General features: G+C 37.7%; 1 protein-coding gene across 1 annotated transcript in view; it reads right to left on the bottom strand.

The window, feature by feature from the left end:
* The window catches only part of MAP7 (microtubule associated protein 7), a gene marked incomplete at its 5' end in the record, with an annotated part of 50,320 nt that extends 34,756 nt beyond the window's left edge, over positions 1-15,564 (bottom strand). The window contains 5 exons of the mRNA XM_041423456.1: positions 663-749; positions 1,622-1,733; positions 2,485-2,648; positions 10,738-10,815; positions 15,496-15,564. Of these exons, the coding sequence (XP_041279390.1) occupies positions 663-749; positions 1,622-1,733; positions 2,485-2,648; positions 10,738-10,815; positions 15,496-15,564 (510 nt within the window). The remainder of the gene's footprint in view (positions 1-662; positions 750-1,621; positions 1,734-2,484; positions 2,649-10,737; positions 10,816-15,495) is intronic.
* Positions 15,565-17,106: the final 1,542 nt, after the last annotated feature.

The following is a 17,106-nucleotide window of genomic DNA, read 5'->3' as shown; positions in this document are numbered from 1 at the left end:
CTACATTTGGCAGAAAAGATGTACTACATAAACTGGATTTCTGAAGATGACAAATGACAATATTGAAAATCACCTCTGTTGCTACGCATGACAACATTTCTCGTGTCAGTGAACCTTATTTAAATGAATCACATTCAGCATAAGGATTTGCATACAAGTGTTGCCAATATGAATCCTATAAATGTAGAATAAGCCAAATGCAATCCATTGCCTGGAAAATTGCTGCTTTCTTTATCCAAAAAAAAAAACTAAAAAAAGAAACAAAAAAAAAAAAAATTAAAATACCCATGAGCAACAAAACAGCCAATGCAGCTGGTTATGTGTCTGTGTTCATGTGCAAAATCGTAAATCCTATGTGCAGAATGCCAAATGGGTTTTAGAAAATAACAAAATATTCAAAATTTGCTCTCCTTGAATTCCAGCAGATAGAATATTATGCTTCATTTCAGTGAATTGTGCCAAATCTTTAGAGTCAGCCAGCAGTAACTCTCCACCAGAAAAATAAATAATAATGAAAAATCTGGTACTAACAACAGTTCTAATCTATCAGCATGGTGTTAAGCATGCATTGCAACTACATGAGGGTGGGTATAGTTACTGATGATCTCACTTCCTGAGAACTAGCTACAGGTGAAGGAATAACAAACCACAGCATTATGTACCAGGTTTTCTAGCACCACCCAGAGATTTGAAGTGGTGCTCCAGGCCTGCTAAATCGAGAAAGGTGAATGATGATTCAAAATAATAACCTAGGGACAGAATGCAAGACAATGATTTTTCACAGAAAATAAAATAAAAATCAAATAAGTTATACAAAGTTAAGCAAGAAAGTAACCTTTTATGAAAAAATAACTGTTTATTGAAATTACATATGACAATGATTTCAGAGCATTCTTTTCTCAACTTTTTTTTCCTCTTCTGATGAGAGGTTAGACACGTAGAAATTAGAATAGGAAGAAATGAACTTAAAGGATCACTTCCTGTTAAAAGAAGTAAAAGTTCTCTTTTGGGAGACTCGATTCATATTGAACAGGGATATACACATTAATGACTGGCAGATTAAGTTAGAGAATGTAACTGGGGGAAAAAGCATATAGCTAAAATTCACTTAAACTTAATTTGCCAATCTTTGGGGAAGAAAGAGGACTTCTATTTCCCCAAATTTCAGTACGCAGCACACTCCTATTACAAAGAACAATTTTTCTTCCTTGTGTCTACTTTAATCTCAGTATTTGGTCATTTCCACCAGACCTACTTTTAGAGGCACAAAGCTAGCATATGCCACAGTAGCTCATATCACAAGACTGACACAGCACAAGCACACCCACGTATACACACACGAACAACAGCAAAGCAGCACGAGCGAGAAGCTGTAGCAAGGTAGTTACAGAATAAATCAACTCCCAAAACAAGCTGTAACTTTTGTTCAGGTTTCTTTCTCCTTGTTACCTTTTTGCTATACAAGAATGTCACAAACATGCCACTGCTAGCAATAACAGGACCAAGAGAAAAGAATTCAAACTGACATACACTGGATCATCCTTCTTTTCAGAAGAAAAATAAATTCCAGTTGACTGTTGGGAAAGGGAAACTGGCAAGCAAAGCAAGCCTCCCTCTTTACCTGTGTTATTAATGCGGTTGTGCAGTGCTCCTCCCCAGGACCACCTGTTTTGCCTTTGTTTTGGCTTCTGGCTTCTTTCAATTGTGCGACGTACAACAGCTTCATGTCGTTCCTTGAGTACAACAGGATAACACATTTGGATACTCTTGGGTTCTTAACTTTATTCTCTTATCAAAACCTGCTGCCCTCCATCATATGGACAAAACCAAGTAGGCATCTTAGGTGTTTAAGTTTATGTGATGCCCACTTAAGACACACAGACTAGAACAAAATTAAGCAGCAAGTAAGCCATAAATAACTTACCATGTTAATTGAAATTTTGAAAAGGTAAGGTCTGTTTAAGTGGCCCTGTCACTATACCAGCATGCTAGTGCTACTTCCCATCTACTAAATACCAGAAGAGTGGGAGAGACAGGAAACACAACACCCACAAGGATGAGGTGGCTTACATAGGATCACACTGCCCATACTTCCCAGTTTAACTGGGAGACAAATCAGCCAAGAGCATATTTCACTGCACACTCATTTTTGAAAAGGTTTTCTTAGGGCAACTTATATTTAACTACCCTTAAACTGAATGGCTAAGAATTAACAGATAACCATGCAAACCTGACCCAAATTGTTTTTCTGCATGAGTATGCATAGTGCCATACACAGTAATCCAGGCATGGTCAACTTCACTGCATTTGATTCATAACAGAAGCCGTACCTGTGCAAGTAAGGCTTAAAATCCTTCCACACTCTGTCATACTGACCATGGTTCTTGTTGCCTTCTCTACATCAGCTCTTGAAGAAAAAGGCTGATAGTACCATAACTTAGAGCAGGAGAACATGAAAAGTTGTTTCATGACATTTGTTCTTACCTTCTCTTCTTCGAGTTTCTGCCTTCGCTTTTCCTCTACGGCAGCTCGCCTCCTCTCTTCCTTTAGTCTCTGCTCTTCTAGCTTCTTTCTGCGTTCCTCTAGGTGCTTTTCATAATGTTGCCGTGCTCTCTCTTCTCTTTCTAGCCAGACAGATTCTCTTGCAGCTGTGAGAAAAACAAGAAATAAAAGTATTAACTTGCTTTATGCAATAAAGTCCTAAATACATTTTGAATAACCAAGGTAAATGGAAAACCTTTTGTACTGTCTTTCTTCAGACATACATAATATCCTTATCTCTCTTCATTTATTAAAACATACCCTGGCCCCACACTGATTTTATCTAATCTCAATTTACTTCTTATGAATTACCAACAGTTACTTGAGCAGTTTCTTTATGGAAGAAAGGATTTTTTGCTAGCTTAAAATGCCTAAATACTGAAATAAGATGTATGTGAACAAACTTCTGTTATACAAACCATGCTAATTCTCTGCAATATTTTACTGGGAAAAAAAAGACAAAAAGAGAGGTAAAACTATCATAACTTTCACCTTTATTGATCAATACAGATCTCTTATGACAGAAGGGGCTGGGATGACAGTTCTAACATCTGGACCAAAAGAAAAGTTACCCACCAAAGAAGCCTAAATGTAAGCATTAATTTGTCATGTAATTCCACTTACACACAGCTTCAAACAACATGTTTCAAAAGAGCTAATCAAGACAAATCAAGAAACCCTACACAGCACCAATTTTGCTCCCTATCAGGGTCTGAATTTTGATGAATTTTGTAGAATGCAGGCTAAGACTGCAGTCCACATTACACCGTTGATGTAGGATACTCTGGATCTCTCCCCACCAGTGCGTTGAAAGCTTTGGGACCCAGAGTGGAACTAGATTGTTCGCCTATGCAATATCATATATTTGCAGTCTAAGTCAGTGCTACCATCACACAGGAAATGCCCGAGACTCTTACAGAATCCTTTCACTACAGTGGTACAAAAGTGAATTAAAAAAACCCCAAAATCCAACCAAAGCAAACCAACCTACCACAAAAAAAAAAAAAACCCAAACCCAGTGCATACATCCTGTTACCTAGACCCTGAACACACTAAGTAACCCAAACAATGTAGTTGTTCAAAACTAGAACTCAATCAAACCCTTTTGCAAAAGATTTGAAAAATCCATTCTCTTTGAAAGAGCTAAGAGCATCTAAGAAGCATAATTGCACATATCTCATGAAAATCCAGCTAGCTGTAGCATGTCAGCTTTTAATAAATAGTCACTTATGTACAGACCCTATTGATATATCAAGATGAGCTGCTGCTGTGAGCCACAAGACTTGGATCCTGTGATGATCTGGCTCTTTTGTGCCTGCAATATGCTTACAATGGCAACCCAGCACAAAAAAAGCCCTTTGGTGGTCTACTGAAAATTAATAAATTAAGAAAAGAAAACAAACAACAAAACCTCAACAGCTTTCTTAACAGATGTCACTGGAATATTAATTTTCCTATATAAGACATGGAGATTATTTGTTCTTGCTGTTATTAATGTAAATGGCTAGACTTTCTTGAGACACTGTTCATGATGATTCCCACAGGATTCAGTCTGTCATGTTTAGAAAAAGTAATGAAAACAGGACATTTGAACTTTTAAGACTAAATTCAAGAAGAAAGAAGCTAAAAAGATATTTAGGTACATTCTTAGTGCTGGTAAGACAATCAGAATGCTGGACCTCTGGACAGAACACTTATCTTCAGCTTTCTGCTTCTCTGAGAAGGGGTGATAAAAATCACACTTTTGTGATACAGCAAGACAGCTCAATAACAGAAGCAGGCATTAGTGAGGGATTAACTCAGGCAAATGGACTTGTTCAGCTGGAATAACTTTTAACAAAAATAATAGATCTGATTCAAAACAAATAAAAAGCTACATCTTTCCACCTTTAGGCTACAGGCAAAAGACAGCAGAAAATATGTGCCCACCTGCTAACATAAGGAAGTTACTGATTTTATGCTTGGTCCAAGTATTTAACAAGTACATGAAAGTACAACTTATGATATATCTGTTTGCTGAAACAACTGTAATATCTATTTTCATTAATTTAACTTTTCACAGATAGAGATATAATCTTAACTACTTCTAATTTTTTTCAATTCCTGCACTTTATCTTATGAGAGAATCAAAGGAGAACATCTGCTTTGTTTATACTTCTTCCTGCATGCAGTACTGACATTCTTCTATGAACTTAAGGGCTCAGTTTTTGTCACCTATAAGGAAGGTATACACAGTGACTTAAGTTAGTGTCCTTAGATATAAAAGGATATCTTCAGGAAAAATAAGAAGTTTAGAATGTTTTTCTTTAATTCTTATGTCCCCATTTATGAATTTTCAGAAACATTTCCCTGCTACCCCAAACAGATACAAAAAAATTGTCTCATAGAGTAAAAACTTCACTCTTTAGACCTCTGCTCTAACATAAAAAATATTTAAAAAAATATATTAAGCTCTATTCTGGATACACAGGTGTGCTTATAGAAGCACAGCATAAATGCCTTGCTGATAGAAAGAATCAGCAGATGAGCCAACAGAAAACTGAAGGTATCTCTAAAAGGTCTCATCAACCTGAAAGAGCAGCCAGTTTGAGGATGTGGCAGGGAAGGATACCAACTTCTATGATGGTGTGTCCAGAAATTGTACCAAGAGCTCTGCATGGTGCTGAGCCAACACAGAAATCCACTGGGGGTATGGTCCAACAAAAAAGCATTTTCTCAGGCCTGAGCATTAACAGGTTCATGATCCTTCTCTTCCTTGTAACACCCCACATTGTATGACAATGTGCAAGATTCATAAGAAAAGTTTGGTCACCGTTCAGATAGCACCTGCATGCTGAAACCTTAAATTCCATTGGAACAATTACATTAAAGCTGGAAAGTACAAATAGAAGTCACAGCCTGATCCATTTTCTATTTCATTCCAATCAATACATTTAAACAGTCATGTGATACAAGGACACAAAATTAGAGCATAAAAACAGGATTTAGAAATTGAGCCCTAGACACGCTGTTGAATACCTTCTGCTTGTTTGCAAACTAGAATGACAGATTAGATTACAAAGCAACATAATTAAGGCTGTGTGTCTGACACTTCTGAAGTGAATAACAGCGAGAGAAAACAAGGTCAATCAAGAAAGAGACACTCCAATATTAAGAGACACATAAGACTTGAAACCAACTAATTTTACACTGGAGTTAACTAATGTAATGTGGAAGATGTTAGTTAAAAACCATGCATGTATCTTTTTTGGAAATAATTTTGTCATTTCTTTCCCCAACCACGCATATTAGAACTATTCTTTGCAGGGGTTTTAGGCAGTGAGGGAAGGAAGAGCATGCATTAAGTGTCAAAGCCTTTATTTTCTGTTTATCTCTGTGAAGCAAAGAATGTGCCTCCAGATTCTTTTTCTGTTTCTGCTGCCTCCTCACTTCAGTCCTGTTTCTTTTAGTATAGGTTTACTGCCTATACAAAGACAGATCACTCTAGCACCATGCCTTCTCAGTCTGCCTTTTGAATCCACCTCAGATGGACAGCTCACCTGAACCAAAATCCTACAGTCTTTGTCATGCTTTCCAGCCTTTACCTTTTCTAACTTTACAGCACTGACTGCAGCAAGAGCTTTCTCCTCTGACTGCTCTTTCACCTTTGCTCACTGCCAGCTCTGCACTGAGGCTGTGATTGCCCCCTTGCTGCATTAGCAGTAAAATGGATCAGTGATGCTTTAACCATACCTAAAAATGGGGACATTACACAGAAATGGCTGACTGAATAAATTAGAAGGTGAACTTCAGAGCTGTAATTAAAGGTGAAGTTAATGTGAGATTCTCTAAGCCAGCCTTTCCCCAGTAACCATGCTCTGAGGGACATTTATCACAGAAATTTTTAAACTAGTCTTCCTTAAAAATTGTTTTCTTGTCTTATAAACCCTTTTGACATTCAAATTTTCCAAGGAGATCCCAAAATTATTCATATGACAGGGTCAATGATTCCCACTTTCTGTGGGGTTTCCTCCTGTTGGATAAAGTTCTGCCCTCAAGTACCAGAGAAGAAAATAGGGTAGAAGGAATTTACTCACAGAATTTACTTACAGAAAAAAATATTGTAATTTTTATTATTGTTATTATTATGCCAGTGATCACTTTCTGTGATGTTTAAAATACTACTTTAGTGCTTATGCATTGTAAGTATTTAATGAATTTAATTAATTTAGCCAACTTGAACCTCGGACGTACTCTAAGAACTAATATTAATCACTCTTTATTTAAGGAAGTATGCTAAGTCAAAAAGAAGTATTACCATCTTTTATTTCCAACACCAGAAACTAAATGAACCATGTGTCCTTGTCAGGATCATAATACTGATTAAAAAAAGATCAGTCTTCAAGCAGGATTAGCGTAGATAAAACATGCACAGAAGTGAGACTCAAAAAAGTGAGACGCAGTTTTCTCAAGAATCAGGGACCAAGATACTGCTAAGTAATAACAAGGAAATTCTTCCAAGGAAATTTGCTAGGCCACCACCTAAGGTTACCAGAATGAAACCCATTTTAAAATCCCAGTTATTTTCCCTGCTGAAAAACACATTTTGATTTTTCTTTCCAGTTAGGGAGGCCCAGGTATGTGCTCTGGAACCAGAGACAAACTGGCATGGAACAACTTTCACCTCTGTTACTAAACTTCTACCCTCCAAAACGGTGACAGCACTTAATATGCACATGCAGAAAAGCCCATGGACCTTCCCTGACGATTCCCAATGCCTGTCAGGGAATCAGCAAGCAGACAGCTAGTTGGCTGGAGACAACACCCTGCCAGGATCCATCATAACAGCTTTATAGTAAGAACAATTAAGTTTTAGCACCAGGGAATGCTCTTCAGCACTGTTAATTTGCAGTATAGATACACTCAGATGGCAGATAAGGGTAAAGTCCATATGATGAAAAAGCAGCAGTTTTCAGTAATGTTTTTCAGTTTGAGCAGGCCATATACCATGGTTGCCTTCCTAAAAAGTCAGTTCCAACATTCTTGTCTCTCAGCATTCAGTGCCAGGACACAGCTGCTCAGCCTGACACATAGAAGTGCCAAGCTGGAGCCAGAGTGGGATAGTTCCTTATGCTCTGGCCTCCAGCAACAGAGCCATTTGACCTACCACTGCCTCTCTTGGCATTTCCATTTTGCACAATCCAAGAGGGTTAATCTCACACAGAGAGATCTGATATCTGTATTTTAAAGGACAGATGTTAACTTTTATGCATAGGTGCTATGGGAAAGAGCACTAGTGGAAAAAGTACAAGAATGAAAACATGGTTACAAAAGAGCAAGTGACAACTCTGGAAGCATTACTTAGAAAATCAAGTAAGATCACCCTAATAATCCCTTAAGGCCTGAACATGATATCAGCAAACCACACAATACCAAATGGTCAGGAGATTAAAAAGACTGAAGCAGAAAACCCTCCATGAAATTGTTACAACTTTAGTCATGCAAAAGGAACTGCACAGAAAAAAGTCAAATAATTAATATTTTAGAAGTGTTGGGATGGCATTTCAAAAGCAATGCCTTTCCTACAGTGAAGGAAATAAAACAATCACTTTTTGATGGTGTGATTTGCTGATTGTGTCCCTGTGTATCTTCTATGCTACCTAAAGAAGAGTCCAAAACAAAACATGAATACACTAAAGGTGAAAGGGGCATTTTGTTGTAGAAGCTTCTTAATCTTTTCAATTAGGTGGCTCAACACTATCCTCAAGAAACAGCAGATACCAACAGTCCCAACACAAATATGTGCTCTATATACATATATATATTGAGACAACAAAAATGACGGCGTTTCCTACTCTCTAAGCACTCACTAAAAACATGACTTAGACACCCAAGTGTGCTAAGTAGTCTAAGACTGCTAAAATACTACTTCCAGGTGCAAGAAAATCCTCAGGAGTTCAGAGCACATGCCAATCCACCACAGGAAAGCCAAATCTATTACAGCACAGTGGAACTTGAAAAAAAATTAGAACTTGAGAGTAAAAAAAAGGTGAAAGAAAAATGGTCTTAAATAAACTCTTTTTAAATATTAGAATATTGCCCAGTAAATAAACATAATCCTTATTAAACTCCACATGTTCTTAACAGAAGGGTCAGCAACTTCATTTTGCTGACCTCCAGGAGTGCAAGTTGCTGAAAGTACAAAACAAAATTACTACCAGCTCTACACCTAGAGAATTGAACCCTGTCCTTTACTTTTTTTTAGAGCAAATAATTTTGAGGTAGGACTGAAATTCTCAACTTCTGTATAAAAAGAAGTCTTTACTAAACCTGACAGATCCCCTGAATCAAAATGAAAGAAATTAAGTTTAAATCCAACCTAATTCTATTGAAAAAAATTACAATTCCTTCCTTCAGTTGCTTTACTGTTGCATGGCTGATGCCCCAGTATTAACAAAATCCAACTCTAATTTTTAGCAAGACACATTTATGTAACAATATTATACAACTTAATATTTAAGAGAGACAGCTTAGGAATTTCTTTGCCATGGTTCACATGACATGAATGACTGATCATCTAGGATCTGCACTAAATGCAGAAAAAAAAAAAAAAAAGAAAAAAAAAAAGTTACATGCTGTTGTAAAAGTCATTGCTCTGTTGTACTGGAACGCAAATCTCAAGAAACAGCTCCTAAATATCCTAAATCATAGCAGACAAATATACACTTCAAAGTACAATGCGACTTTCAATTTTCTTGTTAGTTCAAAATAATTCTCCATGCAACAACACACAATACACTCATACATCACAGGGACATGCAGAACTCTCCCATGTGGAAATGAAGGATTCCACATCAAATTACAAAAACTCCTGATGTTGCTTTGATGTTGCTTTTAAAACATGTCACACAAAACAACACATTTCTCAACAGAAGTCACGTCCTTCTGGTAATAAATACTCATTTATCAATAGCTAGAAAAATCAGAGTTGAGTTAAATTTAAGGAAAGCATCTTTCTCTGCATTTGACAAAAGCTTTGTTATTATACAAGGATAAAACCTGAGAAAAAAGAAATTAAAGACATGGAAGCATCATCTGTGAAAAATTAATTAAAATGGGCCAGTAACATCCATTTGCTCTGAAACCTGAAGAAATTAAGTCTTAATTAAGAAATTCCTTAAATAAAGAAATTTAAGAAATTAAATAAACACATACCATCAACCTCAACTCGAGGAGCAGCTTTTCAGGGATTATCAAACATCCTGTCATGTTACCCCTTGAGCAAGCCAAAACTAAAGCTGTCCTGCTCCCTTCCAAAACAATCCTAGTGATTCATGCCTGGCTACTGCAATGTTATAAGGTGCTGTAAAGAAGGGAGGATATAAATGCTACCAAGACCTAGGTGACAATTAATGATGGCTCTTCAGGTTAGAAGAAGCAGCATAATTCTGGCTGGAGTTACAATATAGTTCAATAAACTTTCAGACGTTAGAAATGGGAAATGAAGAACTTCTGTTTCTTAAGCCCTTAGAACAATTCAGCATTGAAAGAAATCAGAGTAAACACATAAAAAAAGAGGAAATACTTGTATTTCCCAACGTCCAAAGTACCAGAGAACTTTGTTGCAGTCAAACATATAAACATTGTTCAGAAAGCGACAAATCTGGCTTCACATAATTATTAATTCTCTCACCACCATACTCAGTACACTGCCCATCAGTAGTCACTGGTTAGGCAGCCTTCACTATTCACTCAAACTGCGTTATACTTATGCAGGCGTAGGTTATATAAGATATTGAGCCCACCTATTTGACATCTACTAAATGTTTGACATGAAAAAAGTACCCCAAGTCTACATTAAAAAAATTCAAACCATACATTGGCAACACATGCTGCAATTTTATTTTATGGTATTCAGCATTTTAATCTTAATTGGTAAAATATTCTAGAACTTCAAAATGTCATTTACATTAGCTAAGCTCCCTTGCATGCTTTCAGAATTAAACCTACTTTTCATTCACATTCATAGAACAGGTGAGAGACATAGTTATGATGAACCAGAAGATTTACTTTAAAGATATGGTATTGTATCTGAGAGGACACTATCGCAAATCTAGCACTATCACTCTGCTGACTGCCCCTAACAGTAAGCTGGCAATAACACTGCATGCTGATGACAGTCCATTAAAAAGAAACAAACACCAGAGAGGGCCTTACCTAGCTGTTTTTCTCTCTCTTCTCTCCGTTCTCTGGCAAGCCGTTGCCTGTCATCAACCTTTAGTACTGTTGGATGATCTACAAATGGAGAAAGAGGAGTATTAGGCACATAGCATAAAAAACAAATACTACCAAACCCAAACTTTTAGGAGAATGGCTGTTAAACTATTCTGTCAAAATAGATAATGTTTTCAGAAATCCATCTTATTTTACCCCAGAAAACTGATAATTAGAATGCATACCTATTTTTTAAGACGTAAAATACTTCCAAAGAATAGACTAAGATGTGACAGCGAATACCCAGCAAGACTACTGCTTGTGACAGCCAAGGAAGAAGCTTTATTTCGTTTCCAAGCCTAAAACAACTTGACTTCTAGATAGCATTTTGAAAAAATACTGTTTATTATTCCATAATGTCTCTCCAAAATGCATCCACATGAAAGGCTATTATAATAAAGCTTTGTCTTCCCCTTGATATTGCCTCAGAACAACCAATAAGCCCTATATCATGACACAAGAACCTCAGCACCCAAGCAAAACAGGCTGAAACAAAACAGTGATCTGGCTGAGCAGTTCTAAAGCAGTTCTGGCTGAACCTCTGGAAGAAGCACGATATTGATCTCAAAAGATGTTTGTATGCACATGTGTTAAAAACTATGGCAAATATACTAAAGGCAGTGAGGCATGACATGCGTGGACTGGCCTAACACAAGTCAAGTAAGATGAGAGCTTTAACTATTCTTGTAAATTGAAATTTATCTACATGAGTACTTCACAACTATCTGCAACTGGCTGCTTGGATCACAGCAGTAACACTGAGGATAACAAGAAAGATCTGTGTCAGAGCCCAGGTTTCACTTTAAAAATTCAGGTTTGGTAGAAAAACATCACTTGCTCAATGATGGTTCTGGAAGACAACAAAGTGCTGAACAGCTAGCATTCGACTTCCAGTCTCAGCAATGGAGCTGTTCCAGACAAAGGGAACAAAATCCAAGTTAGCAATTCATCTCAGCATGCTGCCAAAACTAATTTCCTACTCTGCCTGTTCTTTTAAACCTGGAAAGTTCCTAATTTTATGGGTTTTTTTCAGTAGCACTGAAAAGATGTAGTTTGCATAAGAACACAATAAACAAAAAACCCACAGAAAAATCAAAAATGTCTCAGTATAAATAAATGATCTGATTTATTTTGATATTGAGGGGGACTCAGTTTTTAAGTATTTTAAGATAAAGAGCTATTTGAATCCTGTCATCATGAAAGTGCACAAGACAACAGAGCCTGTTCACTATTCAATGTGAATACACATGTAAGCAACTTGTAAAAACATGTCAGCCTACTGGTTTATAGGCTGCATACCTATGAAAAAAGTTATTAGCAAACAATACAATGGGTCATAAAACTGAGGTTAAAGATATCTGCAAAGTAAGTCCCTGAAGTGAGGCCATGCTAGAATAATTTTGAATAGTCATCTGAATTAGATTTAAAAGAATAATAATGATGTGCATTTCATCCTCTAACAGAAGTTTCTGCATAAGCATGACAGGATTTCTTGGGTGAACCAGTTCATCAACAGCTGCGTATACCTTAATTACTCTTGAACTCTAATCAGTGAAAATCTATTATCTGAACAACTGTCAGACTAGAGCCCCAATTAAGAGTGTTAATAGCATGCACAGTAACAGCTGCAAGGAGAAAACCCACTGCACAGCTGGCAGGGGGAACCTTCAAACACGACAGCCCCAGCGAAGGGCACAACAAGTGAAAAAGTCACCAGCAAAGACAAGGTAATCTGTCACCCAGCTGCAGGTCAAAACTTCAGTGTTGGCTGACTAGCCCACAGTGCTGCCCATTTATGACACTTTGCTCAGCCACGGCATGGCAGAGATTGTACATCTGCATTTGGCTGATGTTCAGCAGCACACTGACTCACATGCAGTCCCCTCAGCACACAGACACAGGTCAAAAGGGTAATAATATTCCTTCTCTCTGGTGACTGGCACACAAGGTTCACAAAACATGAATTTCTGTGGCATGAGTAATTAGCACTTGTGGAATAATGCACATTTTCCCTGAAAAACAAGGATTCCCTTCAAGTGCTGTCAGCAAAGTCAATGTAACATTGAGTTGACAGAAAATGATGAGGCACTGGGGAAAAACATAGAAACCTGCTTCTTTCAGAATATCCTTCCAGTTGGGGCTTTTTTCCCTTTTTTGAGAAGAGAGATTTCCCTGTTGGAGAGAGGCAACAATTCTTCAAAGAGGCAGGAGGGTTACATGGACAGGCAAACTGAAAAGGTCTCCCTTAAGAATTCCTAATTATAGGCAATGAAGGAATAAAATAAATTTTTAAAGTTGCCCTCTGCCACTCTGTTTGAAGATATCCAATTATTTTTTCCATATTACACACCTGATAGTGTTCACACAAGAGCAGCCCCTCTCCCAACACCCCAGGATGTTAGAACAATCCTAAAGAATTCACATTAAGTTGCAGGCTTTGCAGAGCGTGTGCCTTCAGTAACAAGCGATTTTGCATACGTATGGGACCACAGAGAGCTAAATCAATATTAGCACAAAGATGAGGGTAACACCTTTGTAGCAGACCATCATTGCATTTGCTCTGCTATAAGATGGGGCACATATTATAAGTGTAAGACTCACACTGATAATTAAAATGTCTTCTTCTCTAAGTCTTCAAAATTATCCTTCATAGTTTGGCTACAATCCCAACCTCCAACATTTGCATTCTGAATCCAGATGTTCTGCTGGCACCCCCAGTGCAGAGCATCAATAGTTTCAAACTGTGGCAAAAGAAGAGAGCTCACTAGGACTGCTCCCCATTTTATTTCTCACGTCTTTATTCATTAAAAACCCACCAGGCAAATACCTGGGGGATTGGCATTTCTTCTTATTCAGTAGGAATATCAGGACAAACAAACAAAATATTTTGTACTCTCTTTTGCTCATATTCCTCATCAGACCATAAGCTTTAAGTTACTGTGAAAGGAAATGGGAAATTGTCAGCTGCAACGAATCCTGCAAGAATTTCTCATTTTTTAGAGAAATAATTGCCAACTGGGCAGATGCAAAGCCTAAGAGACAACACTCCAGGAAGACCCACATGCTGCTTTGGAAGTTGCAGTCTGGTTATGCTGCAATATGTGGGAACTCATACTCAACAATCTATTTCCCTCCACTTAGGTTACAGGCATAGAATTAAGCATTTGTATGATAGGGATGCTTGGAGAGTAAATAAGCCATAGTTGTACACAGGAGAAACTAGTTTTGTACCTGCTGCTGGAAATTAAGCATCTAAATTCCATATGAAAACAGTATATGTGCATATATTTAGAACATTTAGTGTGTTTTCAAAATTCATTTTAATAAGTTAATATGAAATTTTGAAAGCATAGAAGCTGTGAACAGTATTTTGCAGAAATTCAGCACTGAAACATCAATAGGTTTTTGTCCCTAATGATAGTAACAAATGGAAAAAACAACTTTTACAAATCTTCTGTAGAACTAAGACTTGACAAACTCTTAAGCAAAATTGGTATTTGTAGAAATTAAGTTCCTAAATTAACAATTGCCATATATACTTTGTAAATATGACCAGTTTTTGTGGCTCATACTATCAGCTCCACTCTTGCCTTCCCTCGCTCCAGCCCCAAGAACTTTGGATTCCTTCTACACATCAGCATAGATAAAAGGAACATTGGAAGAGCGAGGATGCCCTCCTGAGAAATGAAAACTTGGATTAAACTATTGTAGAATAAAGCAAGTATTGAACACTGTACAAAGAGCTATGGAAAGAGATAACATTATCTTTGTTTTCTCCTCCTTTTCCCACTACCTGATTGAGAGCAGCTGTGATCCCTGTGCTCTGTGCAGGACCCAGCGTGCCTGGCAGAGCATGCCAGGTGTGATCTGAACACAGACAGTGCTGGGATTCCTTCCCTCTAGGGATACAGGCTAAGGCACCCCTTTTGGGGATAGAGAAAAGTCTGTCAGTCAGTGACAAAAAGAGTCACTGAGCTGCCAAGCTGTCAAGGAGCTGAAAGGGGGATGTTACAGTGGCCTTGTCCTCAGCACCACAAGCACCTCTGCTTTCCCAGGCATCTAAACAAAATCATTATTAACTGCTTACTTTAACCTTGGGTACCTGAATTGCAACACAGGCAGAATTTACATATCTAAGTCCTCTTCTGGATCTTGTTCTAAGCATGCAAGTGGAACAGACCCATGACACCAAGGACTACAGTAAGCTTTTTAGCACATACATTTTCAACTGTGTAAGCAAACATTGAATTAAATCCACACAATGTACCCGTGAGGTATGGTAAAGTAATGAGAAACATCTGCCCACAGCACAGAGACTGTTACAGACCGTGGCAGGCTTTGTGGTAAGTAAGAAAATGCCTGAATAGAGGCACGTTTATACAAAGCTGCAAATCTTTGCCTACAGCACAAAATTCTCATTCAAGCACAAATGCAAATACAGTGGCTTCTGTTGTCTTTTCTCACTTCCCAACCCTCATTCCTAAGCTATTCTAAAATATAAGTAAATTTTTCCAGTTTTGCTTCTTTGCAAACAATCACATATTTCAGTCTATCTAAACATGAACAGTCACTGATACCAGTTTTGGCTGAAACAGTGAGGTACAAAAGCAACAAACTTTAGAAGTTCCTGTGACAACAGCTGTTTTCCATGCACCATTGAGACAAACAGCCTTAAAACACGGAGCATGTGGAATGGTGTACCTGGTTTAGTTCCAGCGTTGCTTTGTCCTGAAGCAACTTTCTTATCTTGAGTTTCAGAACCTTCAGGTGCTAAAATTAGGAGGAAAAGAAGATATTAATTAACGATTTTACTTAGTAGTAGGTCATTCACCTTATTATATGGAAACTTAAATATTGCTGGATTCCCTTTAAAATCAGACTGTTCCAAAGCCATTCTACATCATTTTGCATTAAAAAACCCCAAAGGCTACACAGAAAGCATTTAAGCCACAATACAAGTTCCTGATTCAAGCTGAGGAAAGAGCCACAAGATTTTATTTTAGCAATGTGTTTTAATAAGACTTAGAAAATGACTTGCAGATCCCAGGTTTCTAAAGGTATGGTGCAAGATACTGGCAAAAACTTCTTTAGAAATTGCACATCCATAATGCAGGACTGAAGAGAGGATTATTACTGACCTGAATGAAATCTAACTGAGGAGACATTCCCATTATTTGCAACAGACTTTTGATCGTGCCCTACCAGCCTAGAACAAGATCTAATTCTGGAGTTCTGAATGCCCTTCCAATAACCCTTTAGAAAGGAAAAAACCTCAGAAGATGCATTACCATTATTCAAATCACAACCATATCATTGGTTCAGCATCTCTCTCTAACTAAAGAAACAGCCAAGAAATTAGATGCCATGATTTTTTCATCTTACTACTCATCGTTGTATCAAGCAGTTCCACTATAAGAGTGCTGGAGTCCAGAACACACCAATCTCAGAACAGACTAAAGGCAGATTGCAAGAATTCTAAGAAGCCTTCCAAAACCAGCTTGAAAGTATTTGCAAGCAAGGATAAAAAGACAGTTATAAATAAAGCCTAGGAGATGAAAGACACCAATTCATTCTAACAAAAATATCACTAAAAATGAAAGTTGGAAAAAAACCCCTGATTACTCCAGATTTAAAAGCTAAACAGGCATTACTGTATTAGATCCACTTTAGAAAACATAATTAAAAGAAATTTTCCTCAGAAGGCTCCAAGCAATTTCTTGTGCATGTCAGCTTTAACAATACACACTCAGCACTTAGTACCTCAGTGAGTTCATTCCCTTCATGGCCTCACAGAAGTCTTCATTTCCTTGCTTACCCCCTTCCACAGGCATGTTTCAGGATTAACATAGAGGGTAAAAGGTAGCAGGAAGAACTTTTACATTGCATGTACTGTACATTTTTTTGCAGGGGGAAGGTGGGTGAGGGAAATAGAAAAATACTGTTATCAAATGTTTTGTGTTCAAGAGCAATGTTTTGCAAAGAACAGTGTTCAAAAATCACGTCGTCTCACAAAAACAATTTTTGTGAAACCTTAAATAACTGTCAAGACACTCCTCTTCTTGATGCCTGCATTAAGTCTCTTGCCATCAATAAAAATAACCACTGTTCCACTCAACAAATACTGATTCCAAATGACAATAAGAACTGGAACACCTTAAAGGCTTGACACCTCACGACATCCGCAAGCTGGGCCATGCCCTTTGTAACCCTGTGCAATTTATGGTTTTTGACGCCAAGTAGACTCGCCTGGCAGCTGAAGCGGTGCAGCAGAATGCTGTGCTGGGGGCGCAGGACCCCCGGTGTGCGGTTGTC

The sequence above is a fragment of the Onychostruthus taczanowskii genome, unplaced genomic scaffold (genome assembly GCF_017590055.1).
Source record: "Onychostruthus taczanowskii isolate IOZ18803 unplaced genomic scaffold, ASM1759005v1 scaffold78, whole genome shotgun sequence".
NCBI classification, from domain to species: Eukaryota; Metazoa; Chordata; class Aves; order Passeriformes; family Passeridae; genus Onychostruthus; species Onychostruthus taczanowskii.
The sequence above is the reverse complement of the archived record's forward strand: the minus strand, read 5'-3'. Positions and strand labels throughout refer to the sequence as shown.